The following is a 23,743-nucleotide window of genomic DNA, read 5'->3' as shown; positions in this document are numbered from 1 at the left end:
CAAAGGACGTAATAGTTCCCCATTTTCGATTTCTCCTTCTCCACAAGACGCATTTTAATATTCAACTTGTTTACAGATGATTGTTTTTTTTTTAGCGGCGACGTGGCATTGAGCGTCTCGCACGTTGGTTTATCCTCCAGTTAAAAGTGAGACGACGTGGGTCTGAGTGACGTCTCGTACTTTTCAAGTCAAGAAGCGGCGGCGGTAGTAGTCAAGATGATTGTTGTGGCCGGGCTTTTCGAGCACGCAAAAAAAAAAAATCCACTGAGCAGAGCTTTTTTAACAGTGAGACAAGATGGGAGTCTAGACGGCGAGGGCAAATGAAGAAACGGAAACAATAAAATATACGACTGAATATAATCTGTACAGGTCAGGAGAATGCTGAAGACAGTGACACTGATATAACAAGGTTGTGGTGTTGCCGTCTTGGGAGTTCATGTGGGGAAAGAGACATTCTCAGTGGTCGGACAACAGACACCACCATTACAAGTCTGGAGGAGGAGGAGGACGCCCCTCCGCCACTCCAACAACACGAGTTCATTTGTTTTCCTTTTCTTACAAAAACAAAAAAAACGTTCTTCATGTATGGATTAAAAAAATAAGAGTGGGTGCTCAGGAGGCGTCTGGGCGTTTCTTCTCAATGGCACAGAGTTCATCGCTCCTCTTCAGCGTTTAGGGCAGTGAAGAGGAGTCATGGAGGAGTCTTTAAAAAAAAAAAAAAGGTCTTGTGAGCTACAGTCTCTGCTGCGTTTGTTGTTCACAGTGTGTGTGTGTGTGTGTGTGTGTGTGTGTGTGTGTGCTGCAAGAGGGGGGGGGGAGGAGGGGTGTTCAGGTGGAGCTAACACCAGTCAGCGATGTAATCAAAGTCAGAGAACATGTTCTGCTCCTCGGAGTTCAGCGCTCGCGGTTCCCTGGGCGGGGTCAAGATCGGCGCCTCTGAGGTAAATTCGTCGTCGAAGTTGCTGACGTCGTTGGCGCCCTGGATCGTCGGCACGAACGGCGGCTTCACCTTCTTGGCCAGCAGCCCGTTCCAGTCCATGCTCTGCGGAGGGAGAGAGAGGGGCTCATGTGAGGATTTGGCGACTTGACGACGGGGACACTGGCGAGCGCTCAAGTTTCTGCTCCTTACCCTGAAGAATAGATGCTTTTTAACCTCCTCCGCGTCCCGTTCCCCCGCTCCCAGACGGCGCTCCGGGCTCCTCCTCAGCAGCTGGACACAAACATCACAACGGTGAAGAACACACACGCCACACCTCCTCGAAAAACTCTGGTTTGATTGATCCACGCACCCTCCTCATGATGGAGATGGCCTCGGTGGAGAGGAAGCGCGGGTAGCGGACTTCGTCGTTAACGATGCTGTCAAACACCTCCTCCTCGTCGTCACCGGGGAAGGGCGACTGAAACAACACCGGGCCAGAAAAAACAAACACGACAAATGGTTTAAAAAAAAAGACCTGGTTTCTTCAGAATTTGGACATTTGACATCCAAATCTTGTCAGGAGGAAACTGGACGAGTTTGGAGTTTTGAAGATGTTTCACTTCTCATCTGAAAAGATTAATCAGTTCTCATTTCTCAACCGTGACAGTCGTTGAAACCTGGGGCTTCCGTTCTGCTCAAGTGTGTGTGTGTGTGTGTGTGTGTGTGTGTGTGTGTGTGTGTGTGTGTGTGTGTGTGTGTGTGTGATCTATATGATCTGTACACAGGGACATTAAGTACTACACTTTAAATGTCACTGCTGCTGTATGATCACGCAACATGGTGTTGAAATGAACACTGAGTCACCAGTCCACCAGAGGGCGCCGCTCTCAAGTGGAAAAAGTCGATTTGTTTGAGAGAGAAACGGAGTAAATATCCCTCTCAACCATTCCCATAATAATTTACAATTCCACAAGAGGAGGTGAAACATCAGTCAAGTCCAGTTCAACTCAACTCCAACCCGACAGCCATAGCAAAACCTCACCTCTCCAACCAGCATCTCAAAGATGAGGACGCCCAGCCCCCACCAGTCCACGGCACGCGTGTACGAGGTCTCAGTTAGAACCTCTGGAGCCAAGAACTCTGGCGTGCCGCAAAAGGTGCTGGTACGATCCCTGAAACCCATTCCTGAAAACATAAAAGGAGCCAAAAGCACATTGAGGACAAACCCTAAAGCATCCATCAATCCACATCTGCACCTCAAGTGCTGCTGAAACTTTGAGTGGAAGATACACGGAGGGAAATATAGGAGACCAGATGGTTAAGTCCTACAACAATACAAGACATTAAGCGAGAAAAAAATGTAAGTCCTTTATAAAATGTATTGTTTTACCTTCTTTGCAAAGCCCGAAGTCGGCGATCTTGACGTAGCCCTCCGTGTCCAGAAGCAGGTTATCCAGCTTCAAATCTCTGCGAACGGCAAATACAAGGAAAGCATTTGTAATTTCACAAACCGAATCCTTTTTCCCCCCTCGAGGCAAAATCAACTCTGAAATGCGTCAAGCGTTACCTGTACACAATCTTATGGTCATGTAGAAACTGTAATCCCAGAACAACGCAGGCGGCATAAAATCTGCCAGGACACAAGAGAACAAGAAGGGTCCATGAGGTTTAATGGAAAACATGACGCGGAGATACAACTGGGGGGGAGAAGAAGAATACAACAAATGCAGTATCAAGAATTGGATTTATGACAACATGTAAATGATCTGTGGAGACAAAGCGGCGGGGGAGGGGGGGACACTCACACGGCCCTGGGCTCAGAGAAGACGTCAGCGTGGATGTGCATCATCAGGTCGCCCCCGGCGGCGTACTCCATGACGAAACACACGTGCTCCTGCGTCTGGAAACACGCAAACAGGTTGACCAGGAAGGGGTGGCGGACGCTGTTGACCGTCTCAAAGATCCTCTTCTCACACATCAGGCTGGCAGGGGAGAGACATGAAAGCTGTGAGTCAGCGCTTTTTGGCAGAGCGAAATAAGCGATCGGCAGCTGTCAGAGTTTACCTGTCGACCTCGTCACGAGCCACAATGTCCCCTTTCTTCAAAGCTTTGATGGCGAACATTTCTCCTGTGCTTTTATATTCCGCCAACAGCACCTGGCCAAGAGAGAGACAGACGTCAACCAGCATCACCCACCGCTTATCGTTCATGGAATAGACGACCGTCTGGTAAAACAACTCATCGTTACAGAAAATATCAACCGATAATGGAGAAAACAAAAACAAACAAAAACACGGCAAATGATCAACCAGGATGAGCGAATAAAACAAACCTTTCCAAAGTGACCGCGCCCGAGGACCGCCACGCATTTGAAGTCCTGCAGACTGAAGTGGAATTGTTCTTCTTCCCTGGAAACAAGACGAGTGTCAAAGTTCACACCGACTGATTGACGCTTTCATGTCCCAGCCAGGTGAGCAACACACCTCTTGTTTTAGATTTGTTGGCATGCGTGTGACCTTTCTACCTTATTTCCGCATCCTTCTGGAAGGCCGTTAGCTCCAGGTCTGGATGCTGGATCTCCTGCTGGCCGACCCCGTCCAGGTCCGGCTTCATCACCACGCTGTTTCTCTTGTTGAGGAAGTCAAAAGAGGCGAGCGCGTCCTGCAGCACCGGGCACGGGGAGAGACGAGGGGACAGGGAATCAATGCAAGAAAACAACTGGAGCGACGCAGTCGGGAGGAAGATCACTGACGTTTGCTTCGTTAAAAAAAAAGAAAACCGACGGAGCGACGAATCAACAATTACTTAAGAGGTAGAACTGTCCTCGCATGTCTGGATGACATCTGATGACATAGAAAGCCTGTTAAATCGTCAGGGGAAGAAAACCGTGGCGTCTATTTTTAAACCGCCGCCATCTGAATCCACCGGATCAAGTTCAGATACGCGTGATGAAGCCTTTACCTGCACTTCCTCCTTGTCAGGTAGTTTGTGCTGCGCCAGCGGTTCTCTGATGTCGTCAGCTGCTGGGTAGTGTTTGGGTCCCGGTGTGGGCTCTTTGTCAAAGTCCAGCTTGGTGACCAGCGGGTCGCTGCAGACAGACAGGGGAAACAACTCGCTGAGCCTCGGGTCAACCGTGGATTTTACTCTCGTCCTTTTTTCCGATCCTCCGTGCTCTCGGTAAGTGAGGACGGAGGAGATATTCGGAGTGTGTACCCGCTGGGTGTGGGTGATCCGGGCAGGCTGCTGGGTCCCATCTCGGCTGCCTGCGGACTGAAGGAGTTGGTGCTGACGGTCGGGATGGCTCGCCTCACCAGACGGCCCCACGTGGCGATGTTGATGTTCATCTGAGGGGCTCGTAGAAATGTCTTCCCTGGTGGAGACACGGGGGGGAACGGGGAAATGAAGACCGAGACGACGGAAGAGTGGAAAAACAGTTTTTGCCACAAAGCGACTTGACTTGGGATAAACTCATGCTGCACCGGTGAAATCCTGAATCACGGGACATGAATTTGATTCGTCGTCTGGCAGAAAAAGCAGGTCATTTTCGCTTAAAAAAATAAAAATAAAAAATCGGACTGCAAAGCTCACCTTGCTGTTTGGAGAAAATCTTTTTTTGTCTTTGTAGCTTTGGTCGTCTCTCAATGACGGGGTTAAAGAACGTGACCTGGACAAAACGACATTTTTGGGAATCAGGAGACATTTTGAAAAACCTCTCGTTGCAGAAGAAAACACGCCGTCACAAGAGTGAACATTATCCTACAACCGAGAAGAGCATGAAAAACTACAGAGTTAGAAATATGAGTCTATTTCTTGCGCGAGCAGTACTTGTGTTATTGTTGTTCAGGGTAATGGCACAGTATGCACATCTTTTCAGAGGGTGAAGATTAAACTCTACATCCACCCGCTGAAGTCAAAGGCGGGACCACAGAGCGTCTGTACCTCAGCAAACAGCATCCCCTGTGGCTCCAGGTACAGACACATCCCGTGACGCTGGTTGTCCAGGAAGTCCTCCAGCCGCAGGAACTTGACAGCGCAGAGCGAGCGCCAATCACGCCAGTAAACGGAGATCTCCAGCTCACGAGACTAAAAGACAAGAGCCACGTAATCGCGCGTCAGCTAGTTGCACCGCACGCCGACACGGCACTGTACGATGGAGGAGGAGGAGGGGACGGCGTGTTACCCGGTCCAGCTCCAACGTGAACTTCTGGTCCCAGGCTTGGTTGCTGACCGGCCTCCAGGTCGTTTGTCCGACGACTGTGTTGTCCAGCTTCAACACCGCACTGATCTCATCTGAGACACAAAACACAGAGCTTCAAACCGGCCCCACTGTTTAACCAGCTTTTACAGTCCCAGCTGGAAGTAAACTGGCTGATTAGTTGTGGGGCGGCAACGCTTTCAACGCACGGTGTCTTCAGACGGCGCGCGGCGTCGGGAGGACTTACTGGAGAGCTCCTCGCTCTTCGTCAGGTTTCTTGAGCTCACGCTGCGGTTTCGGTTTGCTCTGCTGATGAAGGACGAGCGCGTCTCGCTGGGGCTCCAGCCGGGCAGCGGGACAGACGCAGCTTTGGAACGACCGGGGACATTTTCCAGAAGGTCCTGGCAGCCCATGAGCCTGACGTCTAACGTGCCTGGAGAGGAACAGTGAGCATTAATTTCACGCAGTCCATCTGTTTGGTCTTTCTGGTCCATGAAAACAATGGACTGGGTTGGGGGGGGGTCAGACATGTGCTACGTAACCATGGTTACGCTTCGAGTCCAGGTACCTGTGAGTGCTGCAGGCTTGGTCACGGTACTGTACTGGTTCTGTGTGGAGATGATACTGGATCTGGGACTGAGGGCCGGCGAGGCCAGCAGAGACAGCTCTTCGATGATGCTGTGGCTGCGAGGGTGATTCTTAGGCAACTCGTTGAGGCGCTGCTCCAAAGAGTATCGCAAGAGGTCCAGCTTCTGGCTGGATTCATTAAAACGAGCCTGGGCCTGAAAAAATAGGAACATTCGCAAAGGAAGGAGGGAGAAAATAAAAGGGGGAGAGAAAAAAAAGACAAATAAGTTGAGAGATTTAATGGAAAAATCGGTTGTATGGCTTTGATTTGAATTTTTAAGGAAGTTTTAAGAGAGTTCATCAGGTCTAATGCGACGAGTATGTTCAGCTGATTTTACATAGAAAAACAGCAGTGTACCTCTGAATGCGCTCTCTTTTCCGTGACCTTTCCGGAGCCCAGGAGCTTCATGACGTTCTTGGCTCCCTCGGCGACGGCAGACTCGATCTTAGCGTGGTGACACAGCTCTTCCACTCGGAGGTCTAATGGGCTAATGATGGGCTTGTCTGGGAAAACAAAGGCGACCATTGTTCCTCATTGCGATTCGCGTTCGTTCATCGCCTCTTTGTGTACGTGAGACAATTTGCATCCATCTCTGCTTTTTAAGTGAATACATCCAGGTTGACTCGTGTTCACGTATCATCCAAGTCAAGACTAAAGCTTACCCATCATGTCATTGTTGTCAAAGCTCTGCTCGCTGGCCTGGCTGGCCTTGAGGATCTGCATCCTGATGAACTCGATCTTCGTCTTGCTGTCTTGTAACATTTGCTGGGCAGTTGCTAGTAATTTGCGGTCCTGTGATAAAAAATTAAGAGTGAAAAAAACCAAACAGTTTAGTACCAGGAGGGATTTATCGTTCTTGACATGAATGAGCAAATTAAGATTTCCATTTTTTTTTTCTCTGATTAGCAAAACACACGTCGTCATCAGGACTTCACGCCCGACCTCAAACTGCACACGTACGATCCCTGGTCACTCTTTTGTGTTTTGTTGTTGTGACGGGTTTCCACAAGCGGCCGGTCTATGCCCTTACTTGGAAGCTGGAGTACGACTGACCGCATGGAAAATGTTATTCACCAAATCAGAAAAGTGTAATCTCATTGTGTTGCTGAAGCTTCCCTCCACGCACACGCGCTGAAGTAAGCAGACGCCACCCTGAAATTCCTGTGAGGTCTGAATCCGGGTTGTTGACGGCGGCGGCGCGCGCAGGAAAGACCTCTGTCCAGCAGGCATTTCCTCTCTGACATCACCACTATTTCCAACTGGAAGGTGCCTCTGTCTGTCTGACATTGGGAGGTCGCGTACGAAGCCTCATGCGGCCCCCAGGCGAGGCAAACAGCTGGTGTACAGCAACACGTGTGGTCATACATTACCATCCAAAAATATTTTGGACAATATTTATGTAAAGTACATATGAAAATACATCAACCTCTAAACACAACCCTTTATTTTTCTTTGACAGAGCGTGTATCCTCCTCACTAATATTCTTGATTTCCTATTTTATTTTTATTTTTTGTATGAATTCTGTCCTCTGGAGTTAAAAATGGAGCAGAAAAATATGAACGCTTCCAGAATAGGATACGTCTCCTCTGATGATGTGCTCTACGCGAGACTCTCGCCATTTCTGCTGAATTATTCATGTTATTTGCACAGTTGAGCCACAAACCCCAGCAGTTTCTCAGCATTAAAACAATTTCCCCCTGAACCAATTACAGTCATACTTCTTGCTATTGGACCGCTGACCGCTGATCCCCGAACACATCTATGATGGCAGCCATTGTGTTGGTATACACATAACAGTTTTTTTTGTTTTGTTTTTTTTTGGGGGGGGGGGATTCAATGATGTGACTAAATACCCACAATGGGGGGAAATTCAGAGTTCGTCCACATTTTGGTGGATTTGATGATAGTTTGACTGCTTATTGTTTACACACACACACACAATGTCATTAAGTCCTTATTATCTGGCGGTAGAGTGTGTGACTGTCTCAATTGATAGTACGTGTGGGAACGTTACTAGACAAATCGTCCAAATTATTAAGTGAATACTAAACTCACCATCTCACGATGGAAAACGGTTCTGAGAGGATTGCAAAGCCAAAAGAGTTTTAAAATCCAAACGAGATCTCAGAAGGATTCTACTGCTGAAATATCGACGCGGCTCACAGCATCGAGGCTTCTATTTATACGCAGCGACAGGTGAGCAGAGCTGAACATGACGGGAGCTCAGTGTTCCAGCTGTTATTAGCAGCTGTGGTGACTTGCATACACCTCCCTGCTAAATTATAGGTTTCCCTCACTCCTAAGCATGAGGAGACGCGACGACCGTAAGAACCTTGTGAACAAACAGCCGTGTGTATGACAAAGAGCATGTGTCAGCGCCTTCTCATGTGTCTTCAAACCCCCCCCCCCCCCCCACACGAAGCTGGATAAGCAAACCTGCCATGTTGGGAACGTGAACGTAAACTCCAGTTTATATGCAAGTGCTCACAGTCTACAAAATCTAACTTAACGGCTTGTTTTTAAAGCAACAACAAACTAGCGACTATGAATAATTAACAAATTTTAATCATAATCTCTCATAGTGCATTAGAATCCGACAACGATTGCATAAACAATTAAAAATTTGAAAAAGCCAGTGAAATAAATGTCGTCTAAACTTGTTGTGAGGATGCGTGTCCAGGCCGTTCACGGCGGGTTCGTCTTTGAGCTGTTAAAATTCCTCTGGGTCCTCTGTTAAGCAATTCAAGTTTAACAGGGTAAGAAAGTTTATTTAAGGTGATGGTAGAAAAATAAGGGCACATTGACTTTAATAAATTTAAGTGGGAGTGAAAGACGACCTGGCTTCTATGGGAGGCGCCATATGTTCTCTTTAGAATAACTTAGCTGTAGTTTACAGTTTACAAAAAAGTGTTGGCATCAGTTTGTGTCCATCAGTAAAGTAACAGCAGGAAATCAATGCACGTTTTTGTTTCATTGACATTTAGTTTGACATATTTAGGTTGTGGTTGTACACTGGTTTTATTCTACTCTCATTCAATTTTTGCATATCATAAATCCATTACACTTTGGACCAGCTCTCTCCTTAGAACGCTATGGGAGCAGTTTGTTCTATAGATTTCTGCAATAACAGTTTCATAGCAGCTTTTAAGATCTGGAAATGGGAATTTGCAGTTTCATTAATGGTCACTTCGATGCTTTCAGAGTCCATAACTGTTAGCAGGTACGATTCAGATAAACATGACCTGCATCTTTCATTGCAAAATGACATTTTAAGATTAAGAGACGCCTTGTTTGAAAAAGTAATTATCATCCATAAAGGTGTAACTAACAGTCAAACGGGGAGAATATTGCAATTAATCTTTCACTGGTGGGAGATGGCGGGTGAATTACACATCAGACCATCAATTTGTAAACGGCTGGATCCTGTACAGATGACTCCCAAAAAATAAGAATATAATGAAAAAAGCTTGAAATCGTTAAAAAATGTCACTATTTGATTTAAATTTGGGGAAAACATTTTTTTTCACGAGACTAATTTCTTGGGATGCACAAAAGAAGTGTAAGTCGGAGTTTTAGGGCATTTTGTCAACACAATAGACAGTATGAACAGAATGCTATAAAGTGAACAAGCCACAGACACATAATCAATATTCATCTTTTTTCTGAAGCTTTTATTGGCTGATGTTACTGCTTGTTCTGAGAATCACAACGAGATGCTGGGAAAAACTAAGTCAACCACGCTCTGTGTTCATTATTTTACACTTTAAAGAAAGAATTGAATCATTTCGTCATGGTTCGAGTCTGGTCGAAAGATTTCTGAAATCCCTTTAAGCAGATAAAATGTGAACGTGAGATAAACCTCCCCTCCCACCAATACCCACCTTGGAGGGTCCGTTGGAATACATCAGAATCATGTTCTCTGCGCCCTGTTTGACCTTGAGCTCGATGTCGTTCTGCCGCTTCAGGGCGGCGAGGCGGCTGGTGCTGGTGCACATCCTCGCCTCACTGTTGGGGGTGTCTGGGGTTAAAGGGCATTCTGGGTAAAGGCAAATGTTTAAAAAAAAACAAAAGAGAGAGAGAAGAATTGGTTAATTCTAGATATAGAAACCGTGAACATTAAGACAGACATGTTCCAACTTTTGGTAGCCGCCAAACTTTTTGCTTACAAATAAACATCACAAGTCGCAACTTCGAAGTCGAGCTGCCATTTGTAATCTGATGTGGTTTATCTGCAATGAAATCCATTTGAAGTACCAACTGACAAAACAGGGGAAGCCCTGGCGCATCATTGTTGCAGGTCAAAAATATATAACAGGTGTTTTCTATCTTAAGAGCGAAACCACAGCTTAAAACAGCTCACTGGTTGTTTTGTTTTGTGCGCAGGTCTATTCTTTTTTCTTGCATCATGTTTGGACATGAAACAGAAAATCTCTTGACAGACTGATCACTCACACACTCACAGACACGGGGGGGGGGGGGGGGGGGGGGGGTTGTTTAAAACCTGCCTGACTTCTCCTGACTTGACTTGCAACTTTAGTTTCAGACGAGAGTCATATTGAAACTCTTCTTAACAGACACATTTAGAGAAGCAAAATGTAGAAGATAAACTACAAAGTACAATGATCACTTAAAAGGATCTTAAACACCTGTTGAAAAATCCTTACTTCCGTTATTAAAAACCAGTTCTAGGATGGAACACACAGACTGATATGGGCAGTGACGGCGTTTCGACTGTTTAAATGAGGCCGTCTAACATCACAGAAAGAGGTGGTCTTGAAAATATTGTGATCAATGCCTTCTGAATGCGTAATTAAAACACTCGCCACTGATACTTTTGAACAACTTTGGGATATGGCACTGAGAGAGCATGTGGAACTTAAAGCTTAAATACATTGCTCAATATGATGAGAGAGCATTTCAGCTGAGGGTTCTGCTAATGGCAAGTGGGATTGATGCTGCGTTTCCTAATTGTTCTCAAACACAGAGAGGCGGAGAGGCGGAGAGAGAGAGAGAGAGAGAGAGACAGAGAGACAGAGAGAGAGAGAGAGAGAGAGAGAGACACAGAGAGAGAGAGAGAGAGAGAGAGAATGCCAAGTGGGCAGAGATCCGCAGAAAAGCCTGTAGAGCAAGGTGACGAGTTGCAGGAGGTTGGGGCCAAACTCGTCATCATCAGTGTAAAATGAGGGGGAAAAAAAACAAATAGCACAGTGAGAAACGTGCAGAATTGCCGAGTGTGTCATCAGGTCTACGACTGGGGGCTTTCCTCTCAGTGTGGGCTTACAGTTTGGTGGAGTTTGCACGGAGAAAAGAATTCAAGAACCCCCCCCCCCCCACCTCACAGTGTGGCTCAGCCCACATTGGGCCCGAGGACAAGATACTGAGCTACTGAATAGCTGCAGGGTTGATGTCACTGCTGGAACGCTGTCAAGGGGAAACCTCCCTCGGATTAACCCCATCTGTATCTGATTAATAAAAATACACCATCATCGCTCTCTAAACAATAAGCTCAGCACGGGGAGACTGGGGCCAAAAGACCTGGGAGAGGCTGTTACATGAGCTGGTGACTGAGGGGAGAAATAGTGGAAAAGGGACAATCTCGGGGCAACTCTCGGCATGAATGGGACCATACGTGACAGAAGGACCCCGTAGTGACCCCCCCCCCCCCCCCCCACATGAGGGCTGCCCGTCCCAGACTGCGCCTCAGAGTGAGTCAGTCCATTGCTGGGCTCAGTGGTGCCGAGGAAAATAACCAGAGCCCCCCCCCCCCAAACAACTTTCTGCTGGAACAAAAACACATTCTGGCTGCTCGCATTGGCAGAGTGACTCCTTCCTACTAATTCAGGAAACAAGCACTGTCTCTCGTGGATTTCGGAGCCGAGCAGATTCCAGGGAGTCTCTCACGTCTGAACGGCCGAGCTGCACTCGCCATCATTTTGCGACGGCCGGCGACATTCCACCGGCGTCGCGTCACTTCGAAAGAAAGTCCTCGTTCACCAGATTAGGAGGTCACGGAGTCAGGCTAAATTTGTTTCCACTTACGATAACCATTTACCGAGACGGCCTCCCCCTTCCATCCTCGTCGACTTCCTAATGTCAACTGAACCGGGGAATGTGACAGCGACGGGCTCACAAATACCATTCCTTCTCTTCCTGAATTCCCTCGGACACCCGCCACCAACAACCACTCCGCAAGGCCGCTGCCGTAGCAAAAAAAAAAAACCCCAAACAAACACTGAAAGCGCACGGCTGTTGTGGTCAACTCTCGCCAAATTCCACCGGTGCCGACAAATGCACAGGAGCAGGCTTTCAACAGCCTCGGAGGCGAACAATCGGCGGCTCATTGTAGCCGTCGCTGGAATGTGGAACGCAACAATGTCAGCCTCTGGAGAGTGAGTCACCTCCAAACACTGAGTGTGCTCTCTGTGTGTGAGCAAGTGTTTGGATAGGTGTCGTTCTGATACAACCCTGCCAGCTTGATTTATTCAGTGAAACTATGCCATTACAAGAAAGCCAACATCGAAGCAACGGGCCGCTGAGTGACGACTGGAAGACAGGTTGGTTGTTAAATGGGGGAAAAAAAAAAACACTGTAGCATATTGCTCTCAATGAAGCCCTTGTTAAAATACCTCCATGAATATAGCAGCAAGCACAACTTCATACATGAATGTCAGTGGCCTTGATTTGAACTATATTAAAAAAAAAAAAAGTCTCCTGTTCTGTGTGGTCCCAGTGATCAGAGCTGCTACCAGCGTTTCCCCCCCATCGTTACGTGTTCTTGATCGATTCTGCGAGATCATTTTCGTATAAAACAACAGAGAACTAATGGACGATGTCTGAAAAGTTCAAGTCAATTCATTCAGACTGATATTTTTTTTACCCCAAACTTGAAATTGAAAGTTGCTTGAGAAATTACCTGCACAATTAAAAAGTTATACACAGACGTAAAACGTCAGAAAATTCTCTGCATCTTGGTTGAAAACAAGTTGTCAGCCTTTAACAGTCCCCCAACATTTACCAGAACAGAGTATATTTGTTGAAGTACGAGCTCGACACCTCTTGTTGATCTTCACCGGCTGTGTTGTGGTTTGCGTGTTGTTACCTAGCAGTTCTTCGGGGTCTTTGACCACTATGTGAGCGTTGAGTTCTTGTAACTCCTGGTGAAGCTCCTCAACCTTTTTGTTGGACTTTTTTAGCATGTTGTCGACATAAGCCAGGCTCTTCTTGTCTGTAGTGACCTGAAGGGAGACATTGTAGGACTTAAGAGACATTTCCATACACAATAATGGTCAATGTGTGTCACACTGAAGCAGATTATATATATATTAAAAGTACAATTGCTAAGCGATTGTAAAAAAAAAAAAAAAACTACACCCACATCACATTTTGTACCTATTCTACATTTCTATCTGCAATCTATTTTTATGCACAAGTATGCATCATACATACATTTAACTTAAATTAATGGATTTAGAGTTCTCAACTCACATTTTCTGCAAGTTTTTTTTTTTTTTTTTACTCAAAACATACAAACTAAGATGCTATCAAGCTAAAAGGATAGGACCCGTATGTGTTTGACATTTTGTGCTTAACAACTTTTAAATCACAAAAAAACTTCACTAATCACAAATAGGTCATTTATTTGAATGGGTCCAATTACAAACTGATGGAAATCCTTGACTTGTGGATGAAGAAACCAAGAGTTTAAGGACTAATGTCTGTAACACTTATCTCCTTTAAGCTTGCCCTTGGAAGATTAGAAACCGGCAATACTGAATTGGTAAAATTAAGAACTTTAACTAAAAAACATTCAATAAGAAAAAAAAATGCTCAAAAAAAAGCATGCAAAAGAGATGAAAAACAAGTTTAAACAGAACTGTAAACATGGAGAAAACTTACTCGGGATAGTTTGTTATTTACATGGCTGCAGTTTGCCACCTATTGTTGAGCAAGCGACATGATTTCAACAATAAATCGCCAGCGTATGCATTCCAAGACAATCATGTAATTAGATTGCTTAATCGCTTTACAAAATAGCTGGACTAAGCTGTGCATGTAAACACACAGTGTCTCTCTAAATAAAAAATAATAATTAAAAAAACAGGTAAGAAGTTACAGAATATATATAAATGCAATGCTAATGTGGTCCAGGTTTTATTTCGTGTGCAGTAAAACAGGATCTGTGGTATTACCTTGCGCAGGTTCTCTGCACCTTCTTTGATCTTCAGCTCTTTCCGGATCTCGCGACGAATCTGCTCCTTGATCTCGTCCAGCTTCTGCTGGACCATGGTGTCAGACAGGTCCAGGTTGTGTCCCAGGCCAAGTCGCTCCGCCACCAGCTGGCCCCGGGCATCCCCCTGGAGAAGAGGAGCGAAGGAGGAAGAGGAGGAGAGGACAGACGAGAGATCAGTGACTCACAGCAGACTGTTATGGACAGTTGTGCCACTTTCAACTGAGCCAAAGCTCTGAAGTGGTCCGAGTCTGTAACACGTCGACACTTGGCTTTCTTCACACCGGTGGCCGACTGGGGTTCAAATCAAAACAAATACCGTTTTCATTCCTCTCTTCATCTCATGTGCAAAGTGTTATGTCATGGTGTTGGTAACATGATCACGGAGACAACACAGCGAGGAAAACAAAGTCGAAGTCGAGATCCCTCCAACTTTCCAACTCTCATACATTTGCAGAAGCTCGTCTCGTCCATTCATTGCCTTTTTGAAAGGTGACATGTACATTTTGCTTCTTAACAGTAATACATTTCCTTTTCTCCTTGATATTTGTGCTGATACACCCTATATCTTGTCTAGCTTTGTTAAAAACAAGAACCAGCATCAGAGAGCACATCACTCTAATACTAGCGTCTCTTCATTGGCTCCCTGTTAAAACTGGAATAGGATTTAAAATCTACCTTCTAACTTAGAAAGCTCTTAACAACCAGGCCCCATCATACCTCAAAGAACTATTAGTCCCATATCTCCCCAAAAGAACACTTCAATTTCAGAGTGCTGGCTTACTGGAGGTTCCAAGGTTTTCTAAAAGTAGAACGGGAGGCAGAGCTTTCAGCTTTCAGGTTCCTCTTATGTGGAATCAGATCCCAATTTCACTCAGAGAAGCTGACACACGGGGCTTTTCCACCAAAAACAACCAGGTGCTAGTTCAGGGACAGTTCTTAAATGAGCATTGCCAAAAAAAACCTGGTTGTTTTTCCATTGTTAACAGAGCCAAGTGAGCCAGGTCATTGCATCACTCCAAAACGTCACTGAATTCCCCAATGTAGCGCTCATACAGGTACGACGAGATGGACTGTATTCATTGGTTTTGTCCGGGTCACTGCATAGTTTTGCCTGCACTTCGGATGCAGAACAAAGAGCCAGAATGCATTGCATCCCCGTCGCCCTATTGGCGTTTTTTCACGTCTGCCTTGCTTTAGTCCAGAGCCCCAGACTGGCCATAGAGACAAAAATAGAAACACACGAATGAGCTTGGAGCTTATTTTCGGACATTTTGGCATTACATGGTGAATTTCTGCTTCTTTCACCTTATTTCTGGATGTTTCTGATACAAATGCTTCAAACATCAGGGAGGACTGGAGCTGTAGAATGATAAAACGCAGCTCTCCAACTGTTTATAATGGAAACCTACGTAAACACACGCTGATTAAAGTTTTCTTTCACATGAAGCCATTAAAAGGCACATTTTATGGTTAAAGAAAAATCCAAGCTGTCATTTACAGTAGTGTGTAAGTTTGCTTTTGTAGCTGCTGATGAACCAAAAGTGTTGCTTCGTTATAAAGTCCTGTGGTAAAAAAAATAGTGGAGCGTCTCGCAGTGTCGCCTCAAATACCAACCTGGTAAAGTCAGTGGGTCAGTTGAATTTTCTTCCCATGCTGATCAAACACTTGCACACCAACCATGAACCCACTTAGGAGTTGTGTTCTCCCGAGTAAACAAGGAGATGGAGATGTGCGTTTCAAAGACACTGCACTCTGGCAGCTGGTTTCGGTGACTCCTTTGTCATGTAAATGAAGGTTTTCATTTGAAAATGTCTTGTAAACTGAGCCTTAGTGGGGTTTAGATTAGAAGGTGAGTGAGTCAGTGTGAAAACAGCTTAAAGACTAGCATTTAACCAGATGGTGTCATGTGAAGGCAACAAGTGAAACATGCAAATATAACAAAATAGCAGCAGGTACTGCAAATAACATGCAGTTTAATGTTTCCATGACTGCAGTAATGAAGCATTAAAAAATAATGACATTGCAGATTAAATTAATCTAAAATACATCTGAATTCCAAAATCGGGTCATCCAATTCTGCACACCAGAGGGACAAATGCAAGTTTCAAATATATTTAATATTGTCACGATTTCAAGTAACATCTGCATAGCTGATCTTAAAGCATTGAATTAACTTAATATGAGGTTCAGCCATTCAGCATTGCAGCCCAGCTGTCAGACTCTGGCATCACTCCAGTGGAGTGAAGTGTTTTGGACACGAGCTCGCCTTTTCTGTACGTGCCGTATTGTCACTACTGCTGTCACCAACCATTGACTGGCATCCTTAAAACCACCACCTTAACTAAAGAGGGATTACAAGTTGCTTCCTGAATGGTGCGGCTTTAAAGGTCAACGTGAATACATGAATGACGTTCCTGGACGTGATCGCAGCACGCTTTTTGTGCCAGACCATTTACGGACAGTAAATAATCCATTAATTTCACCACTCACCAAAGGTCTTATCATTTAAAACTTAAAAGTCATGCACATCCCTCCGTATTTGCAAAGGTTACACGACCAAATGTTTTATTTCAACAGCTGTTAACATTGTTTAAATAAGCCAAACCCTCTGAAAAATAATAAAGCCTGCCCTCACTTTGGTCTTTATAGATGTTTGATATAGAAGACATAAGCATGGAGGCTTACGTTTTGAGATGATGGATTTTAAGCCGTCCAGCTCCAATGAGTCACTTCAGATAAGACAACAGAGAAAATTCAGAATGTGAAATGCAAACCCAGCGCCTTCTGACAGCTTCTGACACCGTCCTGACGTAATGCAAGTCGGTGGAAATGGACTTACTCCCAAGACAAAATTACTACTCTATAAAGTCCATGAAATACATTGTATTCCTGTTGAAACTGTTAAACATATATCCACATGTACGTCTTCAAGTTTAACAACAGTTTTCTTGAAGGGACCTACTTTAAACCCAACTGGATCACATCAAAAATGCTGTAGAGAAACCAAATGTGCCTTACCACGACTTCATCAGTTTCAGCCAAATCCAGCTCTAAATCAGGTGGACAACTCAGTCCATCCATGTTCTGTTGACTAGCTCAATAACCTCCGATCACATGAACTCCAGTGTTGTCTGGCGGGATGAGAGGGTTTCCCCGTTTGGCTACACCATCGTCCAGCCGACGCTCTGCCCAATGAAACGATCATTCAATATGCTCGGGTCTGGCATTCTCCGGATCCGTCTCATTCCGCACTCCCTTTCTCACACAGACCATTGACACAAACGGAGGAGATAAACCGTCTGAGCGGCAACGGCCAAATCCCTCTTAGCTTCTCACTCTGTGAGGTCAGAGCAGCCCAGAATGGGATCTAATCTCACTCCAGGGAGAGGACTGTGGCTAAAATTAACCCGAGTTACAAACACAACACTGACTGTCCATTGTGGCCTGCCCCCCCCTGGAAAGAAAGTCGTGTGGGGGAGGAGAGGCTCTGAGACGAGACCCCAACTGGAAGAAAGAAGGTTTAAACAGACAGTAAAGAAATAATGATTATTCATTAATAATGCATCTATTAATTATTAATGTAATTAATAGATGCGGCTGTTAAACACAGCGATACTCTCAACAAACACCTATATTAGCAGTGATTGTAATGACGTTTGTCTTTAGGGTTAGAAATCTACATATGATATATGAAGGATCCAGTGAGCAGAGGGGGGGTGGGGGGGGGATCAGGTCTGTGTAGCCAGTCGGTTCATTGTACCTGAGATATACGTCACTGCACCAGACTGGTGGCTGCTGATGACAGGAAGACGGGGTGAACTGGCTTCTGTCGGACGACATGCCGATTGGCTAAAACATACCACATGAAAGCACCATGCGCCTTTTCAACATCCCCCTGAGGCTTTCGCCACAGCAGAGGGAGCAAGTTGAATAAACAGGTAAAGCTGGTTTGCAGTGAGGTCTTAATTGTTTATTTGAAGTCCAACAAAATACTCTGCTGGAAGTTGATCAGGGCCAAGTGATCGCCACTGGCTGAACAAGCCGCTCTTCCACCAGCCATTTATAAACAAAACACGACTAGCCACAAGGCTCTACAATCGACAGCTCGCCTTGATAGCTGGAGAAAGCAAACCGTGCCTTCAGGAAGAAAGATGGTGGATAGACAAGAGTCCAGTGAGAATACAGGTGTACCATAGAAGCCATCTTAAAACGTGTCTCCCGATTAGAAAGATCAATTACTTCAGATAAAGCCGCAAAAAAAGAGGTTGACCAGCACATTATATGATACAGTTCATAATTGCAAGGACAAAAAAAGTCAAATTCTTTTAGATGGAGTTGTGAAATTAATTGTCAATTAAAACTACTGCTTTGCAGAAATAAGCTGTCCAATATATGGTTCACTTCTCATATCTAACAAGAAATATACTTCAAACAATGACTTCAAATGAGGTTGCAAGTAAAAGGATGGTAAAATAAGATAGTCAGAAAGTAGCGCGACTACAAATACATTGTAAGTCAAAGCATTCTAAACATGACAACACAGCAATAGTTTCTTGATGTCCAAAGTGACTTTTCAAAGGGACGCCAATTTCCACCACACATTTGCTGCTGTTGAATTAATTTTACAGACTTCACAACAAGACATCAGGCAACTGCTTTCAGTACTTCATGGTCAATAATGTGAGCAGAAGGGACTTGTTGGAGCCAAATACTTGAATACTGACTGCAACACCTGTGCTATTTAAAGTGGTGATGGAGTTTTAATGTGTCAGGTACGCATCCATACAGTTTTAGACCGCTCTGACATTGCGTTTGAAAAGGTCATCTGGTCGTCCCGTCCCTCTGCCAACACCCCTCCACGGCAGTTCGAAACTAGAGTTGTGTTTGAAAGTATTTGGAAAGAATAAAGGAAATGAAATCGCAAAATTATTTGCATTTCTTTAGACTGTGGGAAGTCTTATGAACGTGTCGAAACTCTGCATGAAGGATCGGAGACCACAAGAGCAAGTCGAACCTTCAAAACACAAGGAAGATTGCGCTTTTAGGACAATTTCTCCCGACAGTGATAATTTATGGCACAAACCGATGATCTTTCTCGTGATCTTGCATACAAGATGCCTTCCGGTTAGCCATGTTTATGTGACACTATACATGCATTTCAACTGTTCCCTTTCAGGGTCGCCACAGCAGATCATGAGATCTGCATGTTTGACTTGGCACAAGTTGACAGATGGTCTTCCTGGGCAGTCGGGGGTTAGGAGTCTTCCACTGACCCATCATCACTGGGACTTCAACCAGCAAACTTGTCTTTATAAGCTTTTTTTTTTTGTTTCCTCGAGACTTTTGATCAGGCGCATTCAAATGGAAATTTTAAAGTGGATCAGGAGTAACTCTCAAATGACTTGGGAGAACCAAGCCGCAAAAACAGCCTTCAGGAAGACAGATGTTCTCACAGACACTCCGACACTGAGACAAGATGTAAGCCCTTGGTTTAAGTAGCAACATCATCCCACGGTGTGTTGCTGTGTCCACATGCTGGGAGAGCTACCCTCAGCTGTCCTACGCAACAAGTGATACGAGCATGTCCTTCTCCGCTCTGGAATGAAAAGTCAACGACATAAACTGTTGGCTCAATGCAACATGGATTGAGAAGCGTCAACTTCACTGCCAACTCGATTTAGAATGAGTGTCCTGATGAGTCAAACGTATGCCCTAAAATTCAAGCTCAAATTCAAAACAAGGTTCCTTTTCAGTACTATTACATTAAGTGCACTTTAAGCTCTGGTTAAAATATCTGTTTCAGTGGGAAAACAAAGTATGCTGTTACGACGAACTTTGTGACGTTTTTCCCCCTGAACAGTTCAGAAAGGAGTAGAATTGTAAAGGGAGTTAAACATTGACTGTATGATCAATCAGCTCCACCTATTAGTTTGCTTTTTGCCACTTGTCGCTAAAACTGTTATAAGAAGCTATAATTTACTGATGACGACAAAGTCCTAACTTAGTCATTGTGTGTAGAATCACTATTTTATCCAAATCAAGTGAAGTAAAGACTAAAATCAGGTGCAAACGCTGGAATTGTCTACACAATGTCTGATCGATTTATGTTGTGGACTGACATGTTTGGGAAGATAAGACATTTGTCGGGCCTGGGCGATCCGCCGCCAGTCCCTGGGAAACACCCCCCCCCCCTCCTCTGTAGGTGCTCACTTAAGAAGAAACTAGACTTTGCACATATCCTTGTCCAGAGGCTCCTTGATGACTCATAGGTAAAATGGAGGTCATTGGTGAGGTAGGGAGGGGAGGAGGGTCTCTTCTTCAGCTCACTGCCCTGCAAAGCTTGTTTGCACTGGTGCTGTTTGCCCAGCGAGGACAGCGTGAGGACACACAAATGGGTTCTATTTCACTGGGTAACAATGCAAGGAAATCCACAAAAAGCCAATCAGATAAGGTGGAAATTAATCATCCCGCAGACCCAATTTAAATTTGAGATCAAACAAAAGAAAGAACCGGCATCTATTATCCCATTTCTTCTCTTTCGAGTTTGTCTGATGATGCCACGCCGCTACCAGTCACTCCTTTACCTGTACAGCTCTGATCATTTCTCACTTCTTGAAAGAAGAGCTCAGTTAGGGTTATGACAGCAGGCCGGGAACTCGAGACGTATTAGCTTCTAAAACGAGTGAAACGGGAATTGTAAGCAAATGTTTCCACTCATTCAAGTGTGTGTACAGTTTATGATGGATGGAAGGAACTTCAGGCTCTGTGAAATACCAAGGCACACTACAAATCAGAAGACTGCATCTCAACTTTTGTAGTGGCATATTTAATTTGATATTCCCCACAAAACTCTTTTTAAATGGTTGAATAAATAAACCGGGGGCCCTTAATCCAGTAAAATAAAAACATTAATAGCAATAACAGACTTGCTGGCAACCACTTAATATGTGTGTTTCACAAAACTGATGGTTGACATTCTTACATAAGTACTGAAACTGCTGGCAACAAATTGTGACCTTGTTAAATAGTCTTATAGTGGCAAAGACTTGAAAGAAAACCGAGGAGAAAGTAAACACCAGGTCCGAATCTCAAGTGTAAGCAGGTTAACTTGTTCAATAAGCCTTAAAGCTCCAAGTCCAACAACAAGGGGTTGCACGGAGACAATAGGACAATGAGGAAAAAATGAGACGACTATCAAGGCTCACACTTAAAAAGCCAAGCCCTTGGCCTTTCTGTGCAAAGCCTATCTCGGCCTACAACCTGACACCGGGCCTATCTCACCCCACAGCCGGCTGCACAACACTGGAGGCAGCCTGGTGCTCCGCTGTGGGCCAGAAATAGCAACGCGGGCTAATAAACATAGATCCTACGAGCGAACCCGTCTCGCAAGCCTTACACATTATCCCACGCCAAGTCAGGCCTTGAGTAACGTGTTGCACGTGCAGCCGCTGTTAAAGGTCATTATGGAGCCACTCGGGTGGCTGGTGCCCACAAAACTGACGCAGGAAAGTCACGGAGGGGGACTTGCACCACGTCACCTGATGTCCTGCCGGGTTGAACTCGTCCTACTCTAAAGAAGAAACGTCTCCACTCGCAAAGACCTGATGATTCATTCTCTTATTCCGACAACATCACCCATTGCTTACATGCGACCATAGCATTTCAAACAGTGTGATAGATTTCACTGCAGATTATTTTGCTGATTACAAACTGGGCAACAAATCCTGTAACAGTAAAGAAAATCTATCTTTAAATAAAACAATACATATTTGGTGGCAGAGTAGGGCCACACAGCATACTATTGCATCATAGCCCAGCTCAATCTGGGTTTTTGAACCAAGAGTTTTGCAGGTTCTCCCTGTGAATGCATGGGTTTTCTCCTTGTACTACAGCTTCATTACATGATTCAAAAATATGCTTTCGGGGTCGATTTGTGACTCCAAATTGCCCGTAGACGTGGCAGTGAATATATACTGCGTTTGTGGTTCAGACAATTTTATGTTAAGTCAACATGGTAATAAATAAATAAAAAAGCCTTTTTAACTCCTTGGTTTGCAAAACTTCCATTTTTTTCACCGACTATACACTTTTCCCCAACACCTATAACCAAGTAAATAACACTAAGCCATTGCTTTGTGTGTCACATTGTGTAAGATGATCTATCAATACTGTGCAAAAGTGGAGATTAAGAAAGAGAAAATACAAATGTTCTGAACCCACAATAGAAAACATGGCTAATAAGGCAAGGACATTAAAAAAAACAACAACAACAAATCTCTGCCTAGTATAAATGGTGGGAATATAATCAAATAGTCGACAAGGCTTCACCCCTCTAAGAAAGCAACAGTTCTCACAATTCTTATCTGTGTTATGTGCTGAAACCACTCCAATCCACCGCATTAACACTGGCACCGGGCTGTGAGAAACGAAAACTCAGGTTTACTACAAATCGTGGACGACGTTTCTGGAAAGGAAGCCTGAGAAAACGTGATCGGATGATAATGGGAGAGCTTCAGGGCTGCTGTGATCACCGTCTCAGTCAGCAAATATGAATGTCAGGCGTCACTCAGGTGAAACCACGTTCACCTGTGACTCATGCTTCGTCAAAAGTGTTAAAAAAAAAAAAAAATGGACCAGAAAAGGTGCATTTATAGGCTGGGACAGACATTGTCTGACCGCAGGCGAAACTACGGGCCAAAAGTTCGCCCAGATTGGAAAAAAAAATACAAGCCATGAAAACGGATGTTTCGCCACAGGTTTTGAAAGTGATTTATCTGTATTCTATCCGGACAGTGTTTATGTTCCACATGTAAACGCAGGTTTAAGTTAACGGTTGGCAACTGACGTGAAGCTTCACAAACTTTTAATTCAACTTGACTTGGAAGGAATCGCAAGGTGAAAACGTCCACAGAAATACACGCTACATCACACCAGCTTGAGGAAAGAATACGCTTCTCCCCGTTTACAACTGTTAATATATTTTTTTTAAAAGCAAGTTGAGTTTGGATAATTGTTTCCCAGGCCTCGATCCATGGATAATTCCCAGACAGCCCTTTGGGATCCAGCGGAGGCCCTTGCGCTTTAATAAAATAAATAAATAAAGCCGTCCCGGACTCACAGACGGCCGAGTTTAATGAGATTAAACTGTTTGCTGACTCGTATCTGACACTTCGGAGAAAGTTTGAGCACTTTTCGCAACAGTTGACAACTTTTCCTACCTGCACGGAATCGGCGGCCATCTTGGTTTTCGCCTTTGAATCAAATCCTACGGGGAGAGAGGAGGGGAGGCGGCGGGGCTCCGAAAACAAGCCTCGTTTCAAAGTTTCCCTCTCTGGCGACACAAAACACGGGCTTATTCAGACCAAAGTGTCGGTCGTCTCGGGTCCGCTGGGCCCGCCATGCCGTCCGGACGCTTCTTTACCGCGGCGGCAGCGTCCTGAGTGGAGTCACTCTGGCTGGACTGGCGCTCATAAAAAAAAAAAAAAAAAAAAAAAAAGCTGAAGCATAAATCTGTCCCAGTGCAGTTGGAGAGAAAGAGGCGGTGGTTTCACGGTGGAAGCGTCCGCCCAGAGGAGCTGCGGTGCTCCGGCTGCTCTCTGTCCCACTGCAGCTGCTCTCTGTCCCGGACAGTCGCACGTGACCCCGATACCTCTTCCAGACTGGACCCCGGCGCGTGCTCACCGTCTCCAGTCAACACACACACACACACACACACACACACACACACACACACACACACACACACACACACAGAAAAAAAAAACTACTGA

At 45.0% G+C, this 23,743-nt stretch overlaps 1 protein-coding gene across 2 annotated transcripts; it reads right to left on the bottom strand.

Moving 5' to 3' along the window:
* Nucleotides 1-13: 13 nt before the first annotated feature.
* On the bottom strand, nt 14-23,370 carry pkn2a (protein kinase N2a). 2 transcript variants are annotated; one of them, XM_080503347.1, is made up of 23 exons: nt 23,192-23,370; nt 13,933-14,097; nt 12,843-12,978; nt 9,625-9,779; nt 6,405-6,534; nt 6,100-6,245; nt 5,683-5,896; nt 5,362-5,547; nt 5,100-5,209; nt 4,859-5,002; nt 4,508-4,583; nt 4,133-4,289; nt 3,881-4,007; nt 3,444-3,580; nt 3,252-3,327; nt 2,984-3,075; nt 2,725-2,901; nt 2,487-2,549; nt 2,310-2,386; nt 1,962-2,104; nt 1,290-1,397; nt 1,130-1,210; nt 14-1,042 (listed from the first exon to the last, which is right to left on the bottom strand). In XM_080503347.1, the coding sequence occupies exons 1-23, from the start codon at nt 23,210-23,212 to the stop codon at nt 839-841; spliced, it is 2,925 nt and encodes a 974-aa protein (XP_080359473.1). In that variant the 5' UTR covers nt 23,213-23,370; the 3' UTR covers nt 14-838. The 2 variants fall into 2 exon arrangements, with proteins under 2 accessions (XP_080359473.1, XP_080359474.1); XM_080503348.1 differs by lacking the exon at nt 23,192-23,370 and adding an exon at nt 16,659-16,687.
* Nucleotides 23,371-23,743: the final 373 nt, after the last annotated feature.

This window comes from Blennius ocellaris (assembly GCF_963422515.1).
Source record: "Blennius ocellaris genome assembly, chromosome: 10".
NCBI classification, from domain to species: domain Eukaryota; kingdom Metazoa; phylum Chordata; class Actinopteri; order Blenniiformes; family Blenniidae; genus Blennius; species Blennius ocellaris.
This window is presented reverse-complemented; position numbering and strand designations above follow the sequence as displayed.

What these genes read in the sequence shown, in the direction of transcription:
- pkn2a (XM_080503347.1), bottom strand. Translation starts at nt 23,212, where the DNA reads ATGGCCGCCGATTCCGTGCAG. An exon ending in TGACAACAATGACATGATGG is followed by an intron (nt 6,246 to 6,404) that starts GTAAGCTTTAGT and finishes TTGTTTTCCCAG; the next exon opens with ACAAGCCCATCATTAGCCCA. An exon ending in GGCGCGGTCACTTTGGAAAG is followed by an intron (nt 3,076 to 3,251) that starts GTTTGTTTTATT and finishes TCTCTTGGCCAG; the next exon opens with GTGCTGTTGGCGGAATATAA.